Source organism: Lipomyces chichibuensis (assembly GCF_038497645.1).
Source record: "Lipomyces chichibuensis strain CBS 12929 unplaced genomic scaffold V1513scaffold_42, whole genome shotgun sequence".
Lineage (NCBI taxonomy): Eukaryota > Fungi > Ascomycota > Lipomycetes > Lipomycetales > Lipomycetaceae > Lipomyces > Lipomyces chichibuensis.
This window is the reverse complement of record NW_027117494.1, coordinates 39,900-61,309: the sequence shown is the minus strand read 5'-3', so window position 1 is coordinate 61,309 and position 21,410 is coordinate 39,900. Positions and strand designations below refer to the sequence as shown.

The window sequence follows — 21,410 nt, the reverse complement described above, 5'->3', positions numbered from 1 at the left end:
GTTTTTGTTCACATTGTCCAATGTCGCGCTGAAACAAGCTACCTGAAGACGTGGAACTCGACCAGCTGGGCGGTCCACTCATACTGCGAATACTTTTGTTGTCGAGTTAATATTTCATACGTCTTTGCCTTATACCGATCGCGGCTTAAACCGCCTTTGTTAAAAAGGCCCGCATAACTGACACGATAGCCCCGTGAGCGTGTTAACGCATTGCGCGTATAGTTGCAGGATACGTGGCAAACCTCCGGAAATCCGTACAAGTAAAATGTTCCTGAAGTCCGAATTTTGCACTGGGTTCCGGACTTCGGGTTAGGTGTCACAGTCTGGTGACAATTATCAAGGGGATAGTACTGTAGCTTATCCAACTCATGATGCCGGCCGTCGTTGAATGGGATTTACTAATTTGACTGGAGAAAGATAACCGGACAACGCGACTTAGCGATTTATCTCTAGGTGCAGACTACAGTTACAACTTATGCTGATATGCTGTGAATAGTTCATTGGTTTTAGATCCCTTGCGTCTGCATGGGGGAGAGATCAACAATCGTTCCCACAACGAGTAGCACTCCCAAGTACCATACTAAGCATGGACAATATTCAACGATTTGTGAACTATCTTCTAGATCCAGAGGCTGTGAATACGGATCTCAAGAGCCCGCTATGGTCTCTTGGTATAGAATATTCACCGATTCCTGATCCTCCACCACCACGGCCGGCATCATCTCGACCGCTTGCGGTCCCGCAGCACATCACAGTAGCATCCGCGCAATCAAGGCTGTCTAGCTATCTAGCGAATGCATCGAATGCGTTACGAAAGTCATCACCATCGCCGGAACAAGCAAATTCCGAAGGACAGCCTCTTCCAGAAGTTCCTGAATTGGTGACCATGTCGTGGCCATCCGCATTCGTACAGAATATCGGATCAAAGCTCTACATGACTTATAGAACAGATTTCCCTTTGATTCCTCGAACTTCGAATGGACCGTCGCTTATAACGGTTGGATCACTGTTGCGTGGTCAAATTAATGACAAAGCTGGGTTCACTTCGGATGTCGGCTGGGGTTGCATGGTCCGCTCTGCACAGACCTTGCTAGCCAATACTCTGATCGCACTACACAATACGCAGCCTGGATCGACTGAGGAGAAAAATATTATTTCGTGGTTTGCGGATGATCCACAAGCGCCATTTTCTATACAAAACTTTGTGCATTATGGTTGGATTGCATGTGGCAAACATCCTGGCGAGTGGTTTGGCCCGTCCGCTGCGGCAAGGTGTATGCAGTAAGTGCTGCATTACTGTTTCCTTTGCAATATTTTTCTGATGTGACTAGAATAACCTGCTCGAAGTTTAAGGACCCTAGTCTACTGGTGTATATCGGTGGCGACGCAGGCGATGTTTATGAAGATAGCTTCATGCGAGTGTCAGGTGGGCCAGAGGATTTTAAGCCAACATTGATCTTGCTCGGGATTCGTCTAGGGATCGAGAAGATTACTCCAGTATATCATGAGGCACTGAAGGTACGTACTGAAGCGATTGTAGATATTGTAGGCTCCCCTAATGCTGGTCTAGTTTTGTCTGCGAATACCGCAAGCGGTCGGCATAGCAGGAGGACGACCCTCATCATCACATTACTTTTTCGGATATCAAAATTCCAACTTCTTTTACTTCGACCCGCATTATCCTCGAAAAGCACTGCCATATAGAGCAGATTATGAGTCTTATACGGATGATGAAGTTGCTTCTGTTCACACTCGTCGAGTTAGAAGTATCAAGGTGGAAGACATGGATCCCAGTATGCTCATTGGTTTCTTAATTCGAAATATGGACGATTGGAAAGACTGGATATCAAGAGTCGAAAACGTAAGTCTGTTAATTCATTGTGCGAGTGGACGATATTAACGGCATATAGTTTCAAGGTCGAAAGTTCATACATATATCAAAATCTGAGCCCATGTTCGGCCAAGGAAATAGCATTAACACGGACGGATACGTCGATCTCGGCCTCAATAGGCGTCGAAGGAGTCTCTCAGTTGAGCCTGCGGGAAACGATAGTGAAGATTTCGAGCATATTGCACTGGGCGACGATGAAGATGAGAATGGTGTTCAGGAGCTAGAGTCTGAGGACGACGGGGAGCTGCAGGATCGGAAATCGCAAATGGACGAGGACGATATTGATTTTGACAAATGTGCCACCTAGAGCAAGTAGTAAGAAAACCTTTTTTTTTGTCATAGTCGGAAGGAGTTTGATTCGGATTTGGTTGCTGGGTTTATACATGTCATTACAGTCTTCTTAGTGCGCAATGAATTTATTGTAAATACGCTTCAAATTTTTTTTTTCCCGTTCTAATGGCATTTGTTAATTACAAGTGCTAAGGATGTCGTAGTAGAAATATGCAAGGGATCATAGAGTCTATATATGATAGGAATAAACCCCGATTCAGCGACCGATCTTAGCTGTTCATGTCGTTCCGGTCGCAGTAATGGCATGCTTAAGTGCCGCGGGTACAGATAAGACGATTGGAGAATACAAACGAGACTTGAAATTATAAGTCTGTCCTTAGTATCTGGCCATTATGTCCCGCGGCAAGCGCGACACAACGTGATGTAACAAGCCATATCTTTGGATGTAGAAGCTTAAGTAATATCAGGATAGTGGTCGACAAACACCCCTCTTTCGTGATCGAAGCGAGAAAAATATCGACCCAGCTCCACAGCGGCGTCAATGTTCGCGAACAACGTATTGATATGCTGCCGCGTATATACCGACAACACGTTCACTTTTTCCAAACTGGTCTGAGAAGCGCAGACGCGCGTGCCGGTAGTGAGAACGACTATATAGAAAAGCTTTTTATCATTAAATAGAAGCATGATTACAATAACAAGAGTCAACGTACCCCTATTGCATGTGCCGGATTTAGCGTATCTATAGGAGCTTGACCGTATGCATTGTATGAAACGATGACGCCATGGCACACGTATCTAAGAAGTCAGCACTAATTTTGGTCCCACTAACAAACGGGGGTTATTACCGATTGTACTTTACGATCTGACCAATCTTAAATTTCCTTCGACTGCCATCCTCTTCTGAAAATGGTTCAGATTCTCCCATCTCCTCGCTCTCTATTGTTTTATTGGCATTTTGACAAGCAATCGCAAATGATTGCAAGTACTTTTCAAGGTACTCATGCCCAAACTTCGAGTAAACTGATTCAATGAATGAAACGCTTCCAAAGATGTTGAGTTCGTTTCGTGATCCCATCCGTCGGAATATCGTGATAAAATCTGCAATAGAGCGCTCCTCAAATTCCGGCTCGCGGAGCATTTGTAGCGGGTGCAAAACAATGCGAAGTGCTCGCGCAACGTACAGGTCCCACGATCGACCACTTGTCGAATTTCCGGTGATACAATTGTACTCCACCAAAGACTTCATGTTGCGAAGACTTGTCGCAAACAAGGCTATTTCCAACAGAGAATCCTTCACATCTGCCAAGTGTTTACTCAAAATACTAAAGGCTTCTACCTTTGAATAAATTTTTCCAGTGTTCGCGAGTGACACGTATATCCGTTCATGGGGAGCGTCATTGCGGAACATTACTACGACCGGAATAAAGACAAAGCCAAGTGGCCCACAAGTAAAACCCAGTCGGCGCGCAATACCCGAGAATATACCGCATGTACTCCAAAAATGCCGCTTACTTCTGTCAAATAGAAAGTCATGGGCAGGGAGAATTAGCGGTTCGCCCTCCGTTGCTGGACATAAATAATTAGTAGGGTTCCTCTCGTCCGTTATATGAGAAGAACTCACAGTCAGAAACAGCCATTAGATTCTCATCAACCATAAATTCGCAGATAGCTTTCGCCACCGCTGACGATTCCATATCGTTCGTAAACCTGATATTCCTGTGTATACTCTGAGCTGCATCGTCCATCAATATTATCGCCTCGCAGACACTGCTCCCGCAAAAATAAGAGAAGGAACAATAAAATTCATCAAAATTGTCATTATTCGATTCAACAAGTTCTTGATTTATAGTCTTTAGCCATATCTTGGTGCCTTCTCTCCTTCGTATATACCCATCCGCCTGGCTGGCCATGAACTTGTATCCTAACCTCTCCAAACCGCTACCACCAGTTTGTGCCGCAACTAACGCGTCCAGCGCATCCAACCCATAGCTTGTAATCATTCCAAATATATTATCATACATGGCATAACCTTTTCTGACATTTCGGCCGTATAAGTCCAGTAACGCGTGCACGCTATAGTCAATCCTGCACCTGCGACAATACACTGCCAACCAGTCCGTAGAATCCCAATGTTCTCCAAGTGCATTATGCTGAGACCAACGACATTTCCGCAATAAAGATACATCTTCCCAATTCTGCCATCGACGGCATCGTATTTTCCAAGTAGATGGATTTCGTACGAGCATTAATAGTCGCTTGTTGACCCGCGATAAACGCGACAACTCGCGATCCGACAAATACTCGAATACATGGCTTAGTACCTCGTTTGGAAGCAATAGAAACATTATTACGTGACTTTCAAGCCTGTAATATAAACATATTGCATTTTTTTCGAGCCTATGCGGTTAGTGTACATGCACCAAAATTTTCCCATATCGGAATCGAATCAATTGCAAGAAAGTCTCGCGGAAGTCCCGCAAATAACCCTAACCCGAAATTTAATGAAGAAGTTCAGAACATATTACATATTTACTAATACCTACAGCAACTTAGTGTTTATTGCTCGGACATATGTGTTGTCAGATTGAATATATACATTGCAATTTGCAAACTCATATATACTGCAATAAGGAGTTTTCTGCAAGACTAGGTTCGAGACAAACCAATTTATGAATTGAAAGGTAGAGCACGGGGACATGATAGGCTAGTTGTCATAGATGTATACACTTCGTCTTCGAAGCCATGATGCACGAAAAATTCGAATGTTTTTGACACGAAAAAAAAAGTCGGCTGCAAAATGTCGCTAAGTTAAGTTAATGTCACGTGTATGCGCGAGTAGATATTATTTGTGGTCAATATTCTAATTTACCCTGTCGCGACAACAATTGAGAATTCATAAAAACCATATGGACCCTTGATCTCCCCGCCACGGACATTAGTTCCATGTCATCATTTAGCCAACTTAACTGGTTTTACAAATGCTTGTCCTATTCGGTCTCGGAAGTCGTACCGCCTTTTCCTTTCTCGCTAGTTTCATCTAGGTTGCTGCCACCTGTTGCGTACGAGTATAGATATTTAGATCACACCATTTAGCGACTGTAGCATGACCCATAATAGAACCTTCGTATAAATTACGGCACCAACGATGAAGTTCGCAAAAGTGTTCCAGCAGCTTCTTGACGAGGAAAACATTCCCAAGGAGTGGGTTGGTACGGCCATTCAATACAAGTCACTTAAGAAGTGCATCAACAAAGTTGTTCAAGAACTCGAAGACCTAGGACTGGAGAAGGAGACATTACAGTTGCTACTTGCGTATGAGAACGCTCAGCGAAGTCATGCCCAAAGTAATAGCGGCATTAGCGGCAAGGGACGACCTAAGCTGATATATTCGTTTGAAGGTAAGCATATGCAAATCGCTTCGTTGAAATTCTTGTGTGCTAACCACTAGCCAAGGCACGCTTCACGAATTCGTACCAAAAATCACAATTAATCTCGATAGTGTGAATGGTATGCCATTATCGGCGGCGATAACGCCAGAAACGAGGGCAAAACTTGCGAGTTTGGCGTCAGATGTAGCGAGACGGGGGTCAAATCTTACGGCCGTTCGCGATGATTCTGATGCGATTAACACTAACCCAAATTCACCAGAGGAACGTGACATATACATTTCAGACAGAGAAGATGTTCAGACAGACGGATGCGAAGGTGGTGATACGATAACGATGGCCGGCTCGACATCTACTGCAAATGAACCGATGATGCCACACAATTCCGAAACACCGTGGCAAGAGAGGCCGCAATATGGTTTGGGAAACTTACTTAAACCGGAATACAACCTAATGCAATTTGTGGGATCCAAGGCAGTCGACAGTAGTTCTGATGATGTAAGGGATGCTCCTGACAATACTGGGGCACCTTTGGGTGGAATTCCAAGGACAATTGAAATTCACTTGCATTCAGACTCTGAGTTCTTCAAGATGTTGTGCTCGGAGCTGGTGGCCCTTGATAGTTTACATGAAGAGCAAGAGAAAGAGCTGACAGAGCAAGTCACTGATATTGCGAGGAGGCTTCCTCATGCGGCGTCTCCTCTTCAGAAGAAGAACGATCTTTACGTATGGCGTGAGATCTTCAGGCTGTATATTGACGCGGGCGTTTTCTTCTCTAGTCTGGAGCAGGATCATGGTGAAAGAAGCGTGGAACAAGCGAAGCAACAGTTGACATGGTTCACAGATCAGATTCAGCAAATGGACCTTATGAATCGATTTAAATCTCCTGAAAGCAAGTCTATTTTGGAGTCGTTCTGGAAGTTGAATTTGTCGCTACTGCAATCTGCTCAGTTTCAGACACTCAACAGGACCGCTACGACAAAGATTTTGAAAAAATTTGATAAACAAACCGCATTGACGTAAGTCTCCTTAGATCTGAATTAACATTCGACTGACATTTTGTTAGTGCACGAGAAGTGTTTCCGGAGTTTTATTTCAATAATCCTTCGGGGACGGTATCGACGTCAGTGGCAAAATCGGTTTGCTTCACGATGGCTGAGCAGCTTCTAACAGTAATTCCCCAACTGGACGACTATATTTGCCCTGTGTGCTATCTAATTGCTTTCAAACCTGTTCGTCTCGATTGTGGCCACGTATTTTGTATTCGATGCCTAGTCAAGTTGCAACGTCAACAAAAGGATGGTTGTCCAATTTGCAGGCAGAAAGTTCTCATGAATGCCAATGGACGGAATATGGATATTGGTCTCCATAATCAAATGCTATTATATTTCCCTAAAGAGACCAAGGAGAAACAAACCGCGAATGATAAAGAAGTCACGAAGGAACAGCTACTATTTAACAATGAGAAACAATGTGTGATACAGTAGTTCGCACAATGGGATGTTGGGAATATTTTGGGATATTTGTATTATTTGCATGGGGCGTGGATTAATAAACGGTTAGAGTTAATGATGTGTTTTTGTTTAATTAATTGGAACTAATAATTTTATTAATACAAATTCCGAATTCATATTTACATCACTAAGCTAATATCCAAATGACCAACAAGTTATTGAAGTTCATCTGGAGGCATTCTTTCAATTTGAAACCGTTCTTCTCGGCCACAGGAATAACTTCACTCTCCAAGTCCCGAATTGCCCAGCGAGCATCTCGACGTTTCAAATCGATATCAAACAATCTATCACCTTCGCCAGAGTACTCTCCGTTTCGCTTGAACGCACCGTAGACAGCCAAAAATGCGGTTTTTTTTCCTCCTCGCAATATCCTGCCAGCATGTAGGAATAGCTTCTCCGTGCTTTCCCACACACTAATATGCAACATGTTTAAAACAAATATTCCATCATATGAATCAGACCTGCCCACAACGTCGAGCCAGTCCGTGTCAGACACCACGTTCAACTTCGCGGGCGGTAAGATATTACGATTCGTTGCCTGTTCCGCAACTGCCTTCATTGCTTCGATACATTCATCTTGTGCCTCTGTAGGCTGGAACGTCACAGACGGCGTATATTCAGCAAAGTATGAAATTTGTGTACCAAATCCACTGGCAAGCTCCAGAACCCTTCTCGATTCGATTGGGATGCCGTTGTTCAATGCTGCGCCAGTGAACCACTGGCTAAGCACAGGCAGGAGCTCAACTTTGTTGCGTTCGGCGGAACCCGGCTTTGCCCAGGAATTTGGACCTGGAACGTAGGTATTCAACTCGTTGGTCATTGCTGCATGGCATGTATGACGATCAAGTCCTGTGATCGTATTGAGGGGTGGAGATAAATGTGGACATAAAGTTCGTCGTCTCATCGGCCACAGTAAACTTTATAGCCCGGATTTTGACGACTGCGATAAGAGTGCGGACAAAGTCGACATGAAGGATGCGCAACAAGGACGAAAATATTAATTGACGATCAAGCTACTGCCCCCTCGGAGTTAATGGCCTAAATTGCATTTTTCCACAGCGATATTTGGCCTATGGCGCGGTGTGGTGATCGTATTAGGTAATATTTGTCTGACGCTGTCATTTTTGATCTAACATCCTGGACCGCTTCTTAAGCGCTCTCTCATTTCACCGTCCAATTGTATTCACAAACAATGACGACACGGGCTTGGACAGTACCGAATCGAATCGATCGGCTTGATCAACGGTCCGAGGCCTCTGCCGTTGCCCCACACAATTTACCATTGATGGAACGGCCCGCGCAGGCACCTGTGCTCACAATGTAAGTGCCTAGTGGTCACGCAGACGCTAATAATAATCTAGACAACGCAGAGAAGAACATATGGGATATTAGAAAGTGGTGGAAAGGACACATGGCTATGGGACTACGCATGATATGACAATGGACTGAATATGCATTAAAAACGGGTTACTGGTCCACAGTACCTGATCCTTTGCCGATCCTGGCGGTGACGGTACAACCCACAAGTCGACTGTAAACCAACAGGACTACACAATCAACTTCAATGTGCCAACAGAATACAACGGCTAGGAGCTGCCATTTTGAAGCTAATGCCGATCAGTTGACACCGCATCGAGCTTACAATCATAGGATTAAACTTGGTACCGGGGAGTGTGACATCAAAGGTCCGCATATATCCTCTGGCAGACCCTGAGCGGAAGACACAAAAGATATATTGTCGACAATCGCGCTGAAGTGTCCATTCATCCTTCATCTTCGCCGGCTAGTATCATTATTCTTTGCAAAGTAGTAGTTACGTCCAGCTATCGACCAATCGTGGACTGAACAAAAACGGATACCCATTACCTTTGTGGACCGCAGGCGAAGGGCACGTATCTTCTCACGACTGGATCTGCGAGACACCTATAATCTGGTGAGGATAGCGGCAGGAAATGAATGGAAGACAGCCTTTGTTGTAATCTAGCGCAGTGTAATCACATGCCTGATCTAGCCAAGCGTATCGACGGGGAGAATGTGCAGCGTCCTTTAAGGGCGAGGTATTGACGTCTCGCAGCACCTGTCCCGGGCGTCTTTCGTGTTCGGAATGAAGCGCCCGGAAGACTTGTTTCTTATGCAAATCAGTTGGCGTGACGAGCATGACCGCGTCGACGATGTTGACAAGATCCTTGAAATCCCCGAGAATGACTGCATGGTGGGCCCAATTCTACGTTAACGCGAGTGCAGATTGCCGTCTTCTCGACATTAATCGCGTCTCGAGCAGGTTTTCGATCTGTATTCTCCCATTCTGCCGACACGGATTGTGGACTTCGAGGAGACCGTTATGATCGAGACAATTCAGCCTGGTATGATGTGGTCAACAGAGCAGAGCAGCAAGCAGACTAAGCACAATTTATCCGCAAACACTCAGACTCATTGACGCAAGTAGAAGAATCACAGGAATACCTGCGTTAATTCTTAATTCCTATCTACGACTTAAAAGTCTTCGTACATCAAACTATGCATTGGTATTTTCCAATAGTAACAGCGTTAATGATGTAATCCTCCGCCAAATCCATACTTGCCCTCACCGACGATTCTTCTTGACGACAGGGTTCGTATTCCAGAATAAACCAAGGTCCGCAGACTAATGCCCCTGACAGATTAAGGTTGGCTAGGATATTGCCAGTCGATGGCTTATACTCCAGGAATGTCTTCTCGGATTGCTCCTATTTTCTAAGTTTCGCTGCAGAATCCCAGAAAAAGGACATAGCAGACACATTGCAATAATTGTAAACTCGAGCCTCGATGAGTCTCCTCTGCTGCAGCGTGACCTCAAGTCAGGGGCTAAAAGCCATTTCACGTTCGGTGACGTAGAGAACTACCCCATGATTTGTAGCCGAGAACCTAACCCTTGGACACTTGACCTTATCTGCCTGACCCAAGCATTGGACCAGTGCGCTAACCCTGAACCAGCTCCCCCTGCCCCTTTAATACAACAAGAGACTGGGTGTGCGCGATTGTTGCGAACAAAGAACAAAATATCCGGGTCAGAAGTCTGAAGCCGGAATCAGCGCCGATTGCCGCAAGAGGCAGTCAACCCCGAGGACTCTTGCGGCTCAGGCATCCCCACAATCGGTGGTGTTCGCGACACTAGATCGGCGATCAGGCTGATTCAAGTCCACCCATTGTCGGATGCGACACGAGATGTGCTCACCAGTGTCGACTGGACGATACCCAGAGTAGACATTTAAAGGACGGGCTCGCACTCGTTGTTCATTCGAATGAATACTCACCACTCCGTCACAACTAGAATAGTACACTAATAGAACACAGTTACAACGATGGTATCATACTACGACGTTCCCTGGCCCCAAGCGTTCCCCGAAAGTATGGCACCTAAGTCGCTGTCTCCGACGGAGGTCAGGGCCATCGCTGAGACTTGGGCTTTGAAGTTCGAAACTGCGGTTACCTCGTCCGATGCTGCAGCCTTCGAGGACCTCTTTGCCCCAGAAGGCTATTGGCGTGATATGGTCGCCTTCACAAGTGATTTCCGCTCTATCGCAAAGCCCAATATACGTCAGGTCGCCGCCGACCGCCTTAGTATGACAAAAGCCAACTCCGTCACGCTCACGACACCAGCTCCTATTATTGACTCTCCGTTCGATGATGTGTCTTACATACAGGCTCATTTCACGTTTAAGACATCAATCGGTGGTGCTGTTGGCATTGTGAAACTCATTCCGTCGATCACAGTGTCCGATTACGTCGCATACGTCCTCTTCTCAACCTTGGACTCTGTCGAAGGTGCCACGGAACGTGTCGGTGCCAACCGGGTTACGGGCAAGCACAATGCTCGCGAGTCTTACGACGAATGCCGACAGGCAGAGATCGATAACCCCGAGCCGGAAGTTATTATTGTTGGCGGTGGCCACAACGGTCTTGAGATTGCCGCACGCCTCAAAATGATGGGTGTCAATTCACTTGTGATTGACAAGTACAAACGCGTCGGTGACAATTGGCGTCTGCGATACAAGTCCCTGTCGTTGCATGACCCAGTATACTCCAACCACCTCGCATACATGCCATTCCCCAAGACCTGGCCTATCTGGACGCCGTCCGGCAAACTTGCCAACTTTATCGAGTATTATGCAGACGCCATGGAACTCAACGTCTGGACACAGTCTTCTGTTGTCACCTCTGAGACTTATTTCGACAGTGACCGGAAGCAGTGGTTCGTGACCATCGACCGCAATGGCAAGAAATACACTTATAGAGTTTCTCACCTCGTTCTCGCAACCGGCATTGGAGGGGGACACCCCAAGTTGCCCCCACCATTCCCCGGCCAGAAGATTTTCACAAAGCAGATCGTGCACTCGGCCAATCACAAGAATGGCGGCAGCTGGCAAGGAAAGAATGCATTAGTTGTTGGCGCATGCACCTCAGCTCACGACATTGCGCTCGACTTCTTTCAATCTGGCGCCAACACCACGATGTTGCAGAGATCGCCAACATATATAATGTCTGTCAAGCATGGTGTCTCGACAGTGAATCCGTACAAAGAAGGTGGTGACACCTGGACTGTCGATCTCCTCGCTGAGGCCACACCGAAGCTCGTCGGCCGTCTCTGGCATAAGCGATTTGTCCCACGCATCAAGGAACTCGACAAGGAACTTTTGGACGGTCTCACCAAAGTCGGTTTCCAGCTCTGCGATGGTATGGAGGGATGCGGCTTTTTCCTCAACACTAACGAGCGCTCCGGAGGCTACTACTACGACACAGGTTGCTCTCCTCACATTGCTAATGGAGACATCAAAATCAAGAAGGGTGAAATTGATCACTTTACCGTAGACACCGTGGTGTTAAAAGACGGCTCAGTGCTCAAGCCCGACATTGTCGTCTTTGCAACCGGATATACCGGCTTCCGCGACACAGTCAAGGAGATACTCGGCGAGGAATATAGTCAGAATATGAAGGAATTCTGGGGCCTGGACCGTGAGGGAGAACTCCATGGTACTTGCCGTGACTGCGGCGTTCCGAATACTTATTACGTTGTTGGTCCGCTTTCTGGTGCGCGATTCAACTCGAAGATCACGGCGCTGCAGATTGTAGCGGAGAAGAAAGGGTTATTGGGACCTAGATATAGCATTGAGATGCAAGATTCGGGAAAGTACAATATGTTTACTGCCTAAATCTGATTGTGCTTGAGGAATAATATTAGGCTGATAATCGGAATATAACGATTATTGATGATAAAAAACAATACACTAGGGATTGGCACGAATAATATCCAGACATATTTCTGAATATGCCGGCGCATATTTAATGTAACTACCGGGATCCAGTGCTCTGGAAAGTTCATTCGATAGAAGATCACATTCGCACAGTTAAAATTAACCTCGCTTGATGTAACTTAGAGTACGACCAAACGAAAGCGCAGATTGACGAGCCTCAATTGCAAATAGTTCGAGATATCATAACTGCGTTCAGTTTAGTTCGGCGCGGGTAATGCCCATTGTCATGTGCTCTCCGCCATGATTGCCCTCTAGCTCTTAAAACTCCAGGACATGTTTGTTATAAACGAATATTGCTGGTCCATACATCCAGCAACATCCCAAGTAAATGAGACGGGCATGTGATCTTGCTTCTGAATTTGAGAGCCAATTCGATACCTGGTATATCACTGAAAATTCGTCGAAATGATTTAAGACTCCATTGTCTTAAAGTGGTTATTCTACAACAATCCAACAAGGTTTAGGGATTTATATCTGCACTAACAAAACTAGGGTAAGGGTGTTGCCATCTCATTCGTGGTGGGAGATAATCTGCGACGTAGATATTAATTCAGCTTTGTTAGGCGCACAGGATCCCTCTCCCCTATCAACTAAACTAATAAATTCGGGTCCACCCACTGTGAGTCATCGGTCTCGGTCCTCGACATTTTAGTGTGGTAGTCGTCGTTTGACTCTAGCAACAGACGGGGTGCCGGCTCAAACTGGGCTTGTGCCAGTCTTCGTCACGACTCCATTTATTATGTCGACAACTCCTCTTTGATTCCAGCGGACTATAAAATCCAGATATCGATGTCTTCGAGTATCGGTGATAACGATTCCAATCAGAAATCTTTAATTAACGCGTTGGTAACAATTTTACGACTCTCGCGTTTCCCTCTCACTTTCGAATATGGTAGAAACCGACGCACGTCCAATTGCTCTGGCTCTACTTGAGTGGGGCTACAGTCCCCACTCACTCTCAGATCACATCTGGAACTATCTAGCTGATACTTCCGAGAAAATAGCGTGCCTCTTGCAGCTACTATCGCCGGTCGGCGCATCCTTTATGCGTATTTCGGCAGTGATCGGCGTTGTTCCAACAGGATCATTAACATGGCAAGACGTTTCAGATGGGTTTCATCGAGAAGACATCCTGAAGACGACGGTAGCGGATTGGACGCGTGACATGTACGTGAATATGTTGATTCCCATGAAGGCGAAGGGAAAAACTCCTACGCCGTCGGATGAAAGTACAGCTTCCAGGAATCAAGCGAATTTCAAGAAGAAGGTTACAAAAAATGCTTTGTTGTTAGAGCATAACGCGCTAATGCTCAATTATATAGTTGCTTGAACGTGACGGCGTTTTTTCTGTTGTGGGAGGCGTGATGGAAGACAGCGAAATTACGCTCAGTACACAACCGCCGCTTGCTCATGGCGCTGCAACACTTACTGCGGCACATATTATCCCATTCAGTGCAAGTAGTCGTTCGCGCTTAAGGTATTTGCTTTCCATATTTGCAGGCCAAGATAGGGAATACATGGAAACTCTATTAACCGTGCACATCAATGATCCATCCAACGGACTGCTATTAGACAGTCTGTCTCATCAGGCTTTCGATAAATATCGATTTGGTGTACAATACCACGATAAGCAGTATCGCATCAGAATATTAGTCAGGGCGATTTTATTGCCTCAAACGATGCTTCACCATAATGATGGTGATGAGCTTGTGTTTGGTCAGGGACCTATAAATCATGCTCTTCCTGCTGCTCTCCTTTGCAATGTCCGTCTAGCTATTGGCCATGTTTTGCATGAAAGCGGGTCAGATAGAGCGATAGATGAGATCCTTGAAGATGAACAGAAGTTTAATGATGGGGATTTGGAAGGTGACCATTGGTATAGAGTCAGCGCTGCATATCTTGAAAGGGAATTGAGAGATTTGCCAATGATTGAGAAAGGAATCAGATTGCAGGATGACGAAATGGACGCCGACGACTGTGAGGAACATATTTCAACAGCTAGTCTTCATTTTCTATCTACCTAGAATTTGCGTCAGTATCTTTAACAGAACGGATGTGTTGTCGGAGTGGTTCTAGGCGACCCTCTTTTAAGAATTGCGGGTAATAATTGCACATATTACGTTGAGCAACGCCGCTGCAGGTTTCTTTTGACCGTTCAATTAGAGACGTCCATTAGAGATGTTCTGTATCTCAATTTTATGAATTTGAAAAATGCCACTGAAATATCAAAATGCCAATGGGAGGGGTATTCACCCTATGGCGCTTGTAGGTTTAGAATATCCGGGGATTGATCTCCAATTGTAGGCCACATTATTGTCAGAGTTGTTGCTAACGTGAGGTTTTCTAATGTGACGATCTATCTATCTTCTACGACTAATGCGCAGTTCCCATAAACCTTTTCGCCCAACCATACTATCGAATTCATAGACCTGGTAGTAGTGGTGGATACGATTTGCGATTAATCGTTATTCGTAATCGTAAAGTCAAATACGATTACTATCCGAGTCCATGTAAAACTTTAGGATTAACTATACGAGCTCTGAGGTTGGTTACTAGCAAAAATCGTACAGTCATGCACGTGACTTCATTATCTGCCCTGAAATGCATACGAAGAGGACAAACAAATAAAATTGAATAAAAACGACAGAAAATTACACAGTTGAATAGTGGTCTGCAAGTAAAGTAAAGTCATAGTTCCTGACTCCATCGATGCCGTCTTAACCCTACCAGTCCTCTTCCGCTACTAAATAATCTCTCAACGGCCACTTCAGAGCCTGGAATTGCAAGATAGTCTCTGGCCGCTCCTGCCATTCTCGGATATTCATCTTTTGTAGAGCCCTCCACCAGCTTGGCAGCCATCCCTGTTCAATAGCGTTCGACAGCTGATGTCTCTTCGTCAAAGTATTTGTCAGTATCGGATCGCTGAGCCTTTTGGGGCCCAACTTTGAGAGCAAGCGAGACTCTAAGCTTTCAAAATTGTTAGTGCCCTTGCATACCCCTCAGTCTCTAAATTACACGAGACCACATCCAAGGATTCCGAACTTGAAATCTGAGGACTTCTGGAGTTCTGGTAGACTGAAATTGCTTGATTGCTTAGTTATTACCTATAGTAAGTATTATTAATCCGTTGCCGACGCGGAAATCATATAATGTAGGCTTCCATGACGGTATTAATACCTGAGTAGCCGCTAACCCAACGGGCGTTGTTCAAGATTGACTCGGACTTACGACGCAAAGGGTAATTCCGACAGAAATGAATAATTTCCTGTCCGAATGTACACCATTGACAACCTACGCTAGTCCGAAAGAGAAAGTGAATCTCCTCTATTTAGCTACAGCCAGTGGTGTAATATGCGCGGTTGCATCAAAATCAATGGTTCCCACACGGGAAAATTAGCCTTCGCGCTCAATTAATTATATCACTAATATAGCCGATCAAAAAGCAAAATTGATTTCTGATACTTGATGGTGTAGGAGTAAATTATCAACGGTGGAGTCGGCGACAATAATTCAGCATAGCTTCCGATAGGCTTTGATCGAGTCTTTGAGATACAGTCACGTAAGTCGCGTGAAGGTTTTGGCGCGGTGGAGCGGGCTGCCAAGACGACGGGTTTTGTCGGGGCTACGTCTGTTACGCCGAGAGTTGGTGCACATCGTGTCTGTATTCATGGTGAGCTTCGGACTAGGGGATCAATCGGTTATCAAGGAGAATGCAGGGAAGTTGTCAGTAACTTTAGTATTAGCAGATACTTACAACGGTCGTCGGCGTATGAATCTATTTAAACGATTATTACATGTCTCACCATGCCTCAGAGACGGATATATTCCAAACATTAATATTAAATTCTCCGTTCCTTGGTATGATAGATTTATTAGACCGAGATTTGCCCTAACCTTATGCAATGATCTGCATACGGTACGAGACCCTTTTCTGAAACCCAATATTATCCGGCTCGGCTGAATGTCGGTCTTCCGGCTATATGGGCCCTCCGCTCATTCGTCAAGCAAATCATTACTGCCGTTTCAATTTACCGGCATAACAGATTGGCCGCCGTGTTGGGATAGTAGAAAAGAATTTGCAATACCCCAATCTGGGATATCTAGAATAAAAAACGTTGCTCATCTTCGATTATACTATACATGAAACTCGTTTACGCATATAAGTCCTCAGTCGGAACAAAATCAAAGTCATTTAAACCGTTTGGGATGAGACGAAGACGCCACATAGTAGCACAGAGTGGGGGATGTACCCTTACCCAGTTATTTACCGAGGACCCGGCTGATTTCCCCACGGGGTAATAATATATTTTATAATATAATAACAATAATGCCTTGGTCACCCGCTGCCGCCTTTATTTTATATCCCGCACCAATATCCCCCCATCAATTCGACTTCTGTGACTATGGTCAGCAGATTTTTGACTAGCATTCGCGCATTGTCAATTCTGCAATAAGAATATCTGTAAAGAATGATCATGGCTTACAATAACATTGGTCAATCCTTTAAGCTTGACAACAATAACGGCAAAAATCTAAGTTATTTTGGATTTCCCAACACGGTAATAAGTCCGAAGATGTTCATCTTCCGAGCATTTTCGCCCCGACGTTAGTCCGTAGAAGCAGAGCCCCAACGGTAACTTAAACCCACCAAACCAATCCCACGAACGCAGCTGCCCCCGCGCCGCCCGCGTACATCGCAGCACTTCCCCGGGACCACCGGACAAAGGGGTCAATAATTATTTCTAGCTGGAACTCGCTGGTCTGTCCAAGTTCACCTTACAACCGAAACTACCCGCGGCTACTATCGTCCGTCTATCTCACTATGACAAATGCTCGGCCAAATATTTCAACAGGCAAGGGTAAGGGCACGGGCCGTGGCTCACGGTCGTCGATCGCGTGTACAAAGTGCCATGCATCCAAGATTAAGTGCGATGTGTCTATCCACGGCAGCCCGTGTTCGAGGTGCAAGGAACGAGGCGTGATAGACTGTGAGCTGATACAGTCGAGAAGAGGAACGTATGATCGGAAAGAGTGGTTGAAGAAAGTGAAGGCTCGCAAGGAGGAGGAGGAGAAGCATGAGCGACAGATGAAGACGCAGTCTGAAATTATTATCAGTTGTTCTTCACCTAGTTCGTCTCCTTCTTCTTCTGATGATTCTTCGCTGTCACCTCCTCCGCCGCAACTCATTGAACCAGTTCAGACTACTGCAGCATGTGAGAAGCAGGGCTGGAACTTGATGATAGAATCATTTCTCGACCACCAGAAGTCGGTCGTCAACAAGACTCCAGTGTCCTACTTTGGCGAGTCCTTCCCCATGAGCTTTCTCCTCCAAAATCAACACTCCAAGTCAGGACACATCCGCCTCCGCCGGTCGTCCGACCAGCACGATCCAGCTGAGCATCCGAAGCATATCACAGTGTCCAAACTTGCATTCCTGGCCGATGAAAAATGTTTCACAAAGCTCGACCGCGCAGTCTTGGACCAGCTTATCATGACCTACTTCCATAAAGTTCATTCCGTCTTGCCGATCCTAGACCGGACTTCGTTCCTGCGTCTTTACAAAGCCGGCAAAGTTCCCTGGCTACTCCTCCAGTCTGTCTGTTTCTCCGCAGCTTCGTACTGTCCTGTCAACGCCCTCTGTCGGGATTCCGGGTGTGGCAGTACTCGTCGCGAGGCGCGTATGATGTTCTACCGCCGTGCAAAATTGCTCTTTGATTTCGGCTATGAGACCGACAAATTGACTCTCGTCCAAAGCTCGATTCTATTGTCGTTCTGGGGTGGCCAACCGCATGAATACTGGAACACGTCTTCGTGGCTAAACGCGGCCGTTAATATTGCCGAGTCGCTCGGCATGCATCGTGCTGTTCGTGCGTCGGATTTGGAGGATTCTGAGAAGGCTCTGCGGAGACGTATTTGGTGGGTGCTCGTCGTCAGGGACAGTTTCTCTGCAGCTCTACTTGGCAAGCCATTGCGAATCAATATGTCTCAGAGCGATGTCCAGCAATTACAACTGAATGACTTTGAATCTGATAGCGACCCCCCTGACGACGTGGACAAACTCTTTGGCAGCCGTGTACGTGCGCGTGGCATGTACGCCATTGAAACGACGAAGCTCAGCATGATCCTCCGTGACATTGTCTCCGCACGCTCGGCGAATGCCATCACGACAACCTTCGTGCTAGCAGTGCTTAAACGACTCGACAGCTGGCACACCTCACTCCCCCAATACCTCAACCTCGGCAAATGCCCATCGACATCCGATCTCAACGTCCTCGCCTCCGCGCTATCAGTAATGTACTACCATAACCTGATCTACCTCTATCAAATGTCCCTCCCGTCGGTCATGCCCTACACAATCGCGCAAGACGCGGTAAACCAAATCACGGAGATCGGATCAAATCTCGTGATGCGATCTGAGATATTGGATATGCCACAGGACGCTTTCGGTAGTTTTTTCATGGCTATGGTGTTGTTGTTTACAAGTCTGCGAACTAAGAGTGGCAACGTGAGGTTACATAGGACGCAGTTGAAGATATGCGAGATGATTGTTTACCAAGTTCAGGAATGCTGGGATCATGCGGACTGGATATTACCACTCTGTGACACTCTGCGGCGGAAACTGGACGTTTTGTGGCTTACGACCTCTTCGAATCAGGCCGTAAAGGCAGAAACTACGATTGAGTCTCTGATGAGTGACGTCGAGTTTGACGAGATTGCCAGTAATATTGGTGGTATCTTGGATCCCAGTTACGTCGCGAGCCCTGAAAAAGACTTGTTCGAGTCGACTGGGTCCATTGACCGAGATAATGCACTGTTGGGCGGGGGCCAGACAGAATTGAATGCGTTTAACGAGACGGACGAGTTTTTAACAGATATTGACACGTTTAGTACTGTTCTTGGTATGTAGTCAGACTTGCGTGGTTTGTATTTTGTATAGGGGGATCATGGCGTTGGCTCAATAAAATGGAATGTATAATAGAATTTTTTTTTTTACCTTGGAATACACTACGACAATATTCGTATTTGAAAGCTCAGGTCTTCACTTCCAGTATGCTGGGCATCGGTCGGACCATTCTTTCCGGTTGGTGGGGATCTGGCTACTTCACCTGCACGTTTCCATTTGGATTATTGCCATTAACTTATATATTACGACATTTATTTTGGTTGGCTACTGCCGGCATTCGCAAACTTAGATCTCAGTATTACCGTTCGTCACCGGGCAGGAGCCACCCTGTTTCCACGCTTAAATAAGTTAAACATCTTCTATTCAAGGATAGATATCAAGATCGCAACTTTTTTGTCTTGTTGTGTTGTTCACTTTTTCACTTGTTCACTTGTCTTCTTTAACACAGACATAAGGACCATACGGCCTCGGTCACTTCTTCTACAGTCTTTTGCAGCGCCTAATCTCAGCCTGGCCTAAAGGGTGGCGGCGGGACGCCGCTATTGAAGACGCCGAGCAAATCGGATTGTCGAATATCGAATATCTGCACAATTGCCGGATAATCGGTCGAATAATATTCGGCAAGTCGAATATCGTGAACAGCCCTAAATTTGTAATATTGTTCTGAAAGGTAGCAGGCCTGGGGAATATGTAATAGAGGTGTTTGTGCGCGCCGCCAGTCCAGGAAAGATCTTGTTATCTAGTAATATTTTTACCTTGTCAGTGTTCAGTTTCTTGCCAGAAGCGTTGTCCAACCATGTCCAGCCTAGCCTTGTGACAACGACAAGATATTGAAGATGTCAACAAAATTAATCAGAGGTCTGTCTTAAAGAGTTTGGAGTCTCCGGCCGGTCACTATTATTGGGAATCCCAACTCTATACTGGCCAGAGTCGTTCATTCCCAATTGACATATGCACTTGTGCTTATGCGTCAAAGACTTTACGCTTCTTCCAATTTCAACTGTGGTGGTTGCGTTCGGAGATGTTGTTTTCGGGCTATTGTACTTATCGCCAGATATCCTTTCGGCCATCCGTTACAAATGGAACACCATAAAGCTTCCCCTTCCACGGCTTGAACCTCTACCGGGCGAGACATCCCTCGACCTCGCCCACAGCGTCTGCCTTGCCCGCGACCTCTACCTCTGCCTCTACCCCTTCCACGTTCAATGCTGAAGTTGCTGCTCGACAACCTCAAACCCAGACGGCACTCGACGGGTTGACCGGTCGGTCATCTGTTGAACGTATCGAGACTCCTTCGCCACCTCCTGGAGGACCAGAAGTTGTTGACATTTCGGACATCTCGTAGTCATATGTCCACTCACAATCTTTATAAATTAACGAAAGCAAAGTACAGGATCCTCCTGCTTTTTACTTCCGGATTTTGGACCCAAAGACGATAATCCACCGGCTGCAGTTCTCCGTGCTCAAGGTACCACTGCGAGTTGAACTGTTCGGGGTCCAGAGAACCGCCTTCGGCCAGGATAGGCTGAATGGTATGAGCACATGGCATTCCCATTGTTCTAGTGAAGATACCAGTACAAGGACGAAAGAGCGCTAGTTGGAGTTACGTTGCATTGCTTCATATGAGCCAACAGCTTTGTCTAGTGCGTATGGAGAAAACCATTACAACCAGCAAAGAGTTGCCGACTGTGATGATGCTGACGGGTATTCTTTGCGCGTTCCACCTCCACGCTCTATTCATAGCACTGATCTTTGAAGATCAAGCTGAATGTGTCCACAACGTCTTTGAGGTCGCCAACAGAGTGGTGCAACTGAGATTTTAAGGAGCTATGAACTGCCTTTCCGCGGAAAGTAACAATCGTGCCAAAGTGAAGCACATTGTTGGTCCAATACTGTACAAATTTCTCGTTCTTTGGAAACAGCTCATCTGCCAGATAACCCATAAACGGCGACTTAAATTCATAACGATTTCGGAGTTCAGTCCAGGCTTCATTGAATGACTCCTGTGTCTGGGCGTTAACAAAATGGATACCAAAGTTTTAGGAACTGATCCCATTGTATTCACCGACGTGCTCCGTAACCTGCTTTCGTGATAAGGGAGGTCGGACAATAAGAGCTTCAGCTCTAAAT

General features: G+C 45.9%; 7 protein-coding genes across 7 annotated transcripts; 5 read left to right on the top strand and 2 right to left on the bottom strand.

Annotated features, from left to right (window-relative positions):
• Positions 1–317: 317 nt before the first annotated feature.
• Positions 318–2,367, top strand: V1513DRAFT_419758 (uncharacterized protein). Its single transcript, XM_066895927.1, has 4 exons — positions 318–1,281; positions 1,332–1,518; positions 1,571–1,861; positions 1,911–2,367. The coding sequence occupies exons 1-4, from the start codon at positions 587–589 to the stop codon at positions 2,196–2,198; spliced, it is 1,461 nt and encodes a 486-aa protein (XP_066751409.1). The 5' UTR covers positions 318–586; the 3' UTR covers positions 2,199–2,367.
• V1513DRAFT_451705 (uncharacterized protein) lies at positions 2,303–4,612 on the bottom strand. The gene is made up of 4 exons (XM_066899008.1): positions 3,807–4,612; positions 3,031–3,751; positions 2,896–2,980; positions 2,303–2,845 (listed from the first exon to the last, which is right to left on the bottom strand). Exons 1-4 carry the CDS (start codon positions 4,528–4,530, stop codon positions 2,636–2,638), a joined length of 1,740 nt encoding a protein of 579 aa, XP_066751408.1. The 5' UTR covers positions 4,531–4,612; the 3' UTR covers positions 2,303–2,635.
• A 461-nt stretch (positions 4,613–5,073) lies between these two features.
• V1513DRAFT_486846 (SPX domain-containing protein) lies at positions 5,074–7,296 on the top strand. Its single transcript, XM_066900511.1, has 3 exons — positions 5,074–5,583; positions 5,639–6,590; positions 6,638–7,296. The coding sequence occupies exons 1-3, from the start codon at positions 5,331–5,333 to the stop codon at positions 7,056–7,058; spliced, it is 1,626 nt and encodes a 541-aa protein (XP_066751407.1). The 5' UTR covers positions 5,074–5,330; the 3' UTR covers positions 7,059–7,296.
• On the bottom strand, positions 7,149–8,156 carry V1513DRAFT_451700 (uncharacterized protein). Its single transcript, XM_066899007.1, has one exon. The coding sequence runs from the start codon at positions 7,987–7,989 to the stop codon at positions 7,213–7,215; it is 777 nt and encodes a 258-aa protein (XP_066751406.1). The 5' UTR covers positions 7,990–8,156; the 3' UTR covers positions 7,149–7,212.
• Positions 8,157–10,090: 1,934 nt separating this feature from the next.
• Positions 10,091–12,467, top strand: V1513DRAFT_451696 (uncharacterized protein). The gene has a single exon (XM_066899006.1). The coding sequence runs from the start codon at positions 10,427–10,429 to the stop codon at positions 12,272–12,274; it is 1,848 nt and encodes a 615-aa protein (XP_066751405.1). The 5' UTR covers positions 10,091–10,426; the 3' UTR covers positions 12,275–12,467.
• A 471-nt stretch (positions 12,468–12,938) lies between these two features.
• On the top strand, positions 12,939–14,753 carry V1513DRAFT_451695 (uncharacterized protein). The gene is made up of 2 exons (XM_066899005.1): positions 12,939–13,643; positions 13,699–14,753. Exons 1-2 carry the CDS (start codon positions 13,266–13,268, stop codon positions 14,398–14,400), a joined length of 1,080 nt encoding a protein of 359 aa, XP_066751404.1. The 5' UTR covers positions 12,939–13,265; the 3' UTR covers positions 14,401–14,753.
• Positions 14,754–17,052: 2,299 nt separating this feature from the next.
• V1513DRAFT_451690 (fungal-specific transcription factor domain-containing protein) lies at positions 17,053–19,494 on the top strand. The gene has a single exon (XM_066899004.1). The coding sequence runs from the start codon at positions 17,199–17,201 to the stop codon at positions 19,281–19,283; it is 2,085 nt and encodes a 694-aa protein (XP_066751403.1). The 5' UTR covers positions 17,053–17,198; the 3' UTR covers positions 19,284–19,494.
• Positions 19,495–21,410: the final 1,916 nt, after the last annotated feature.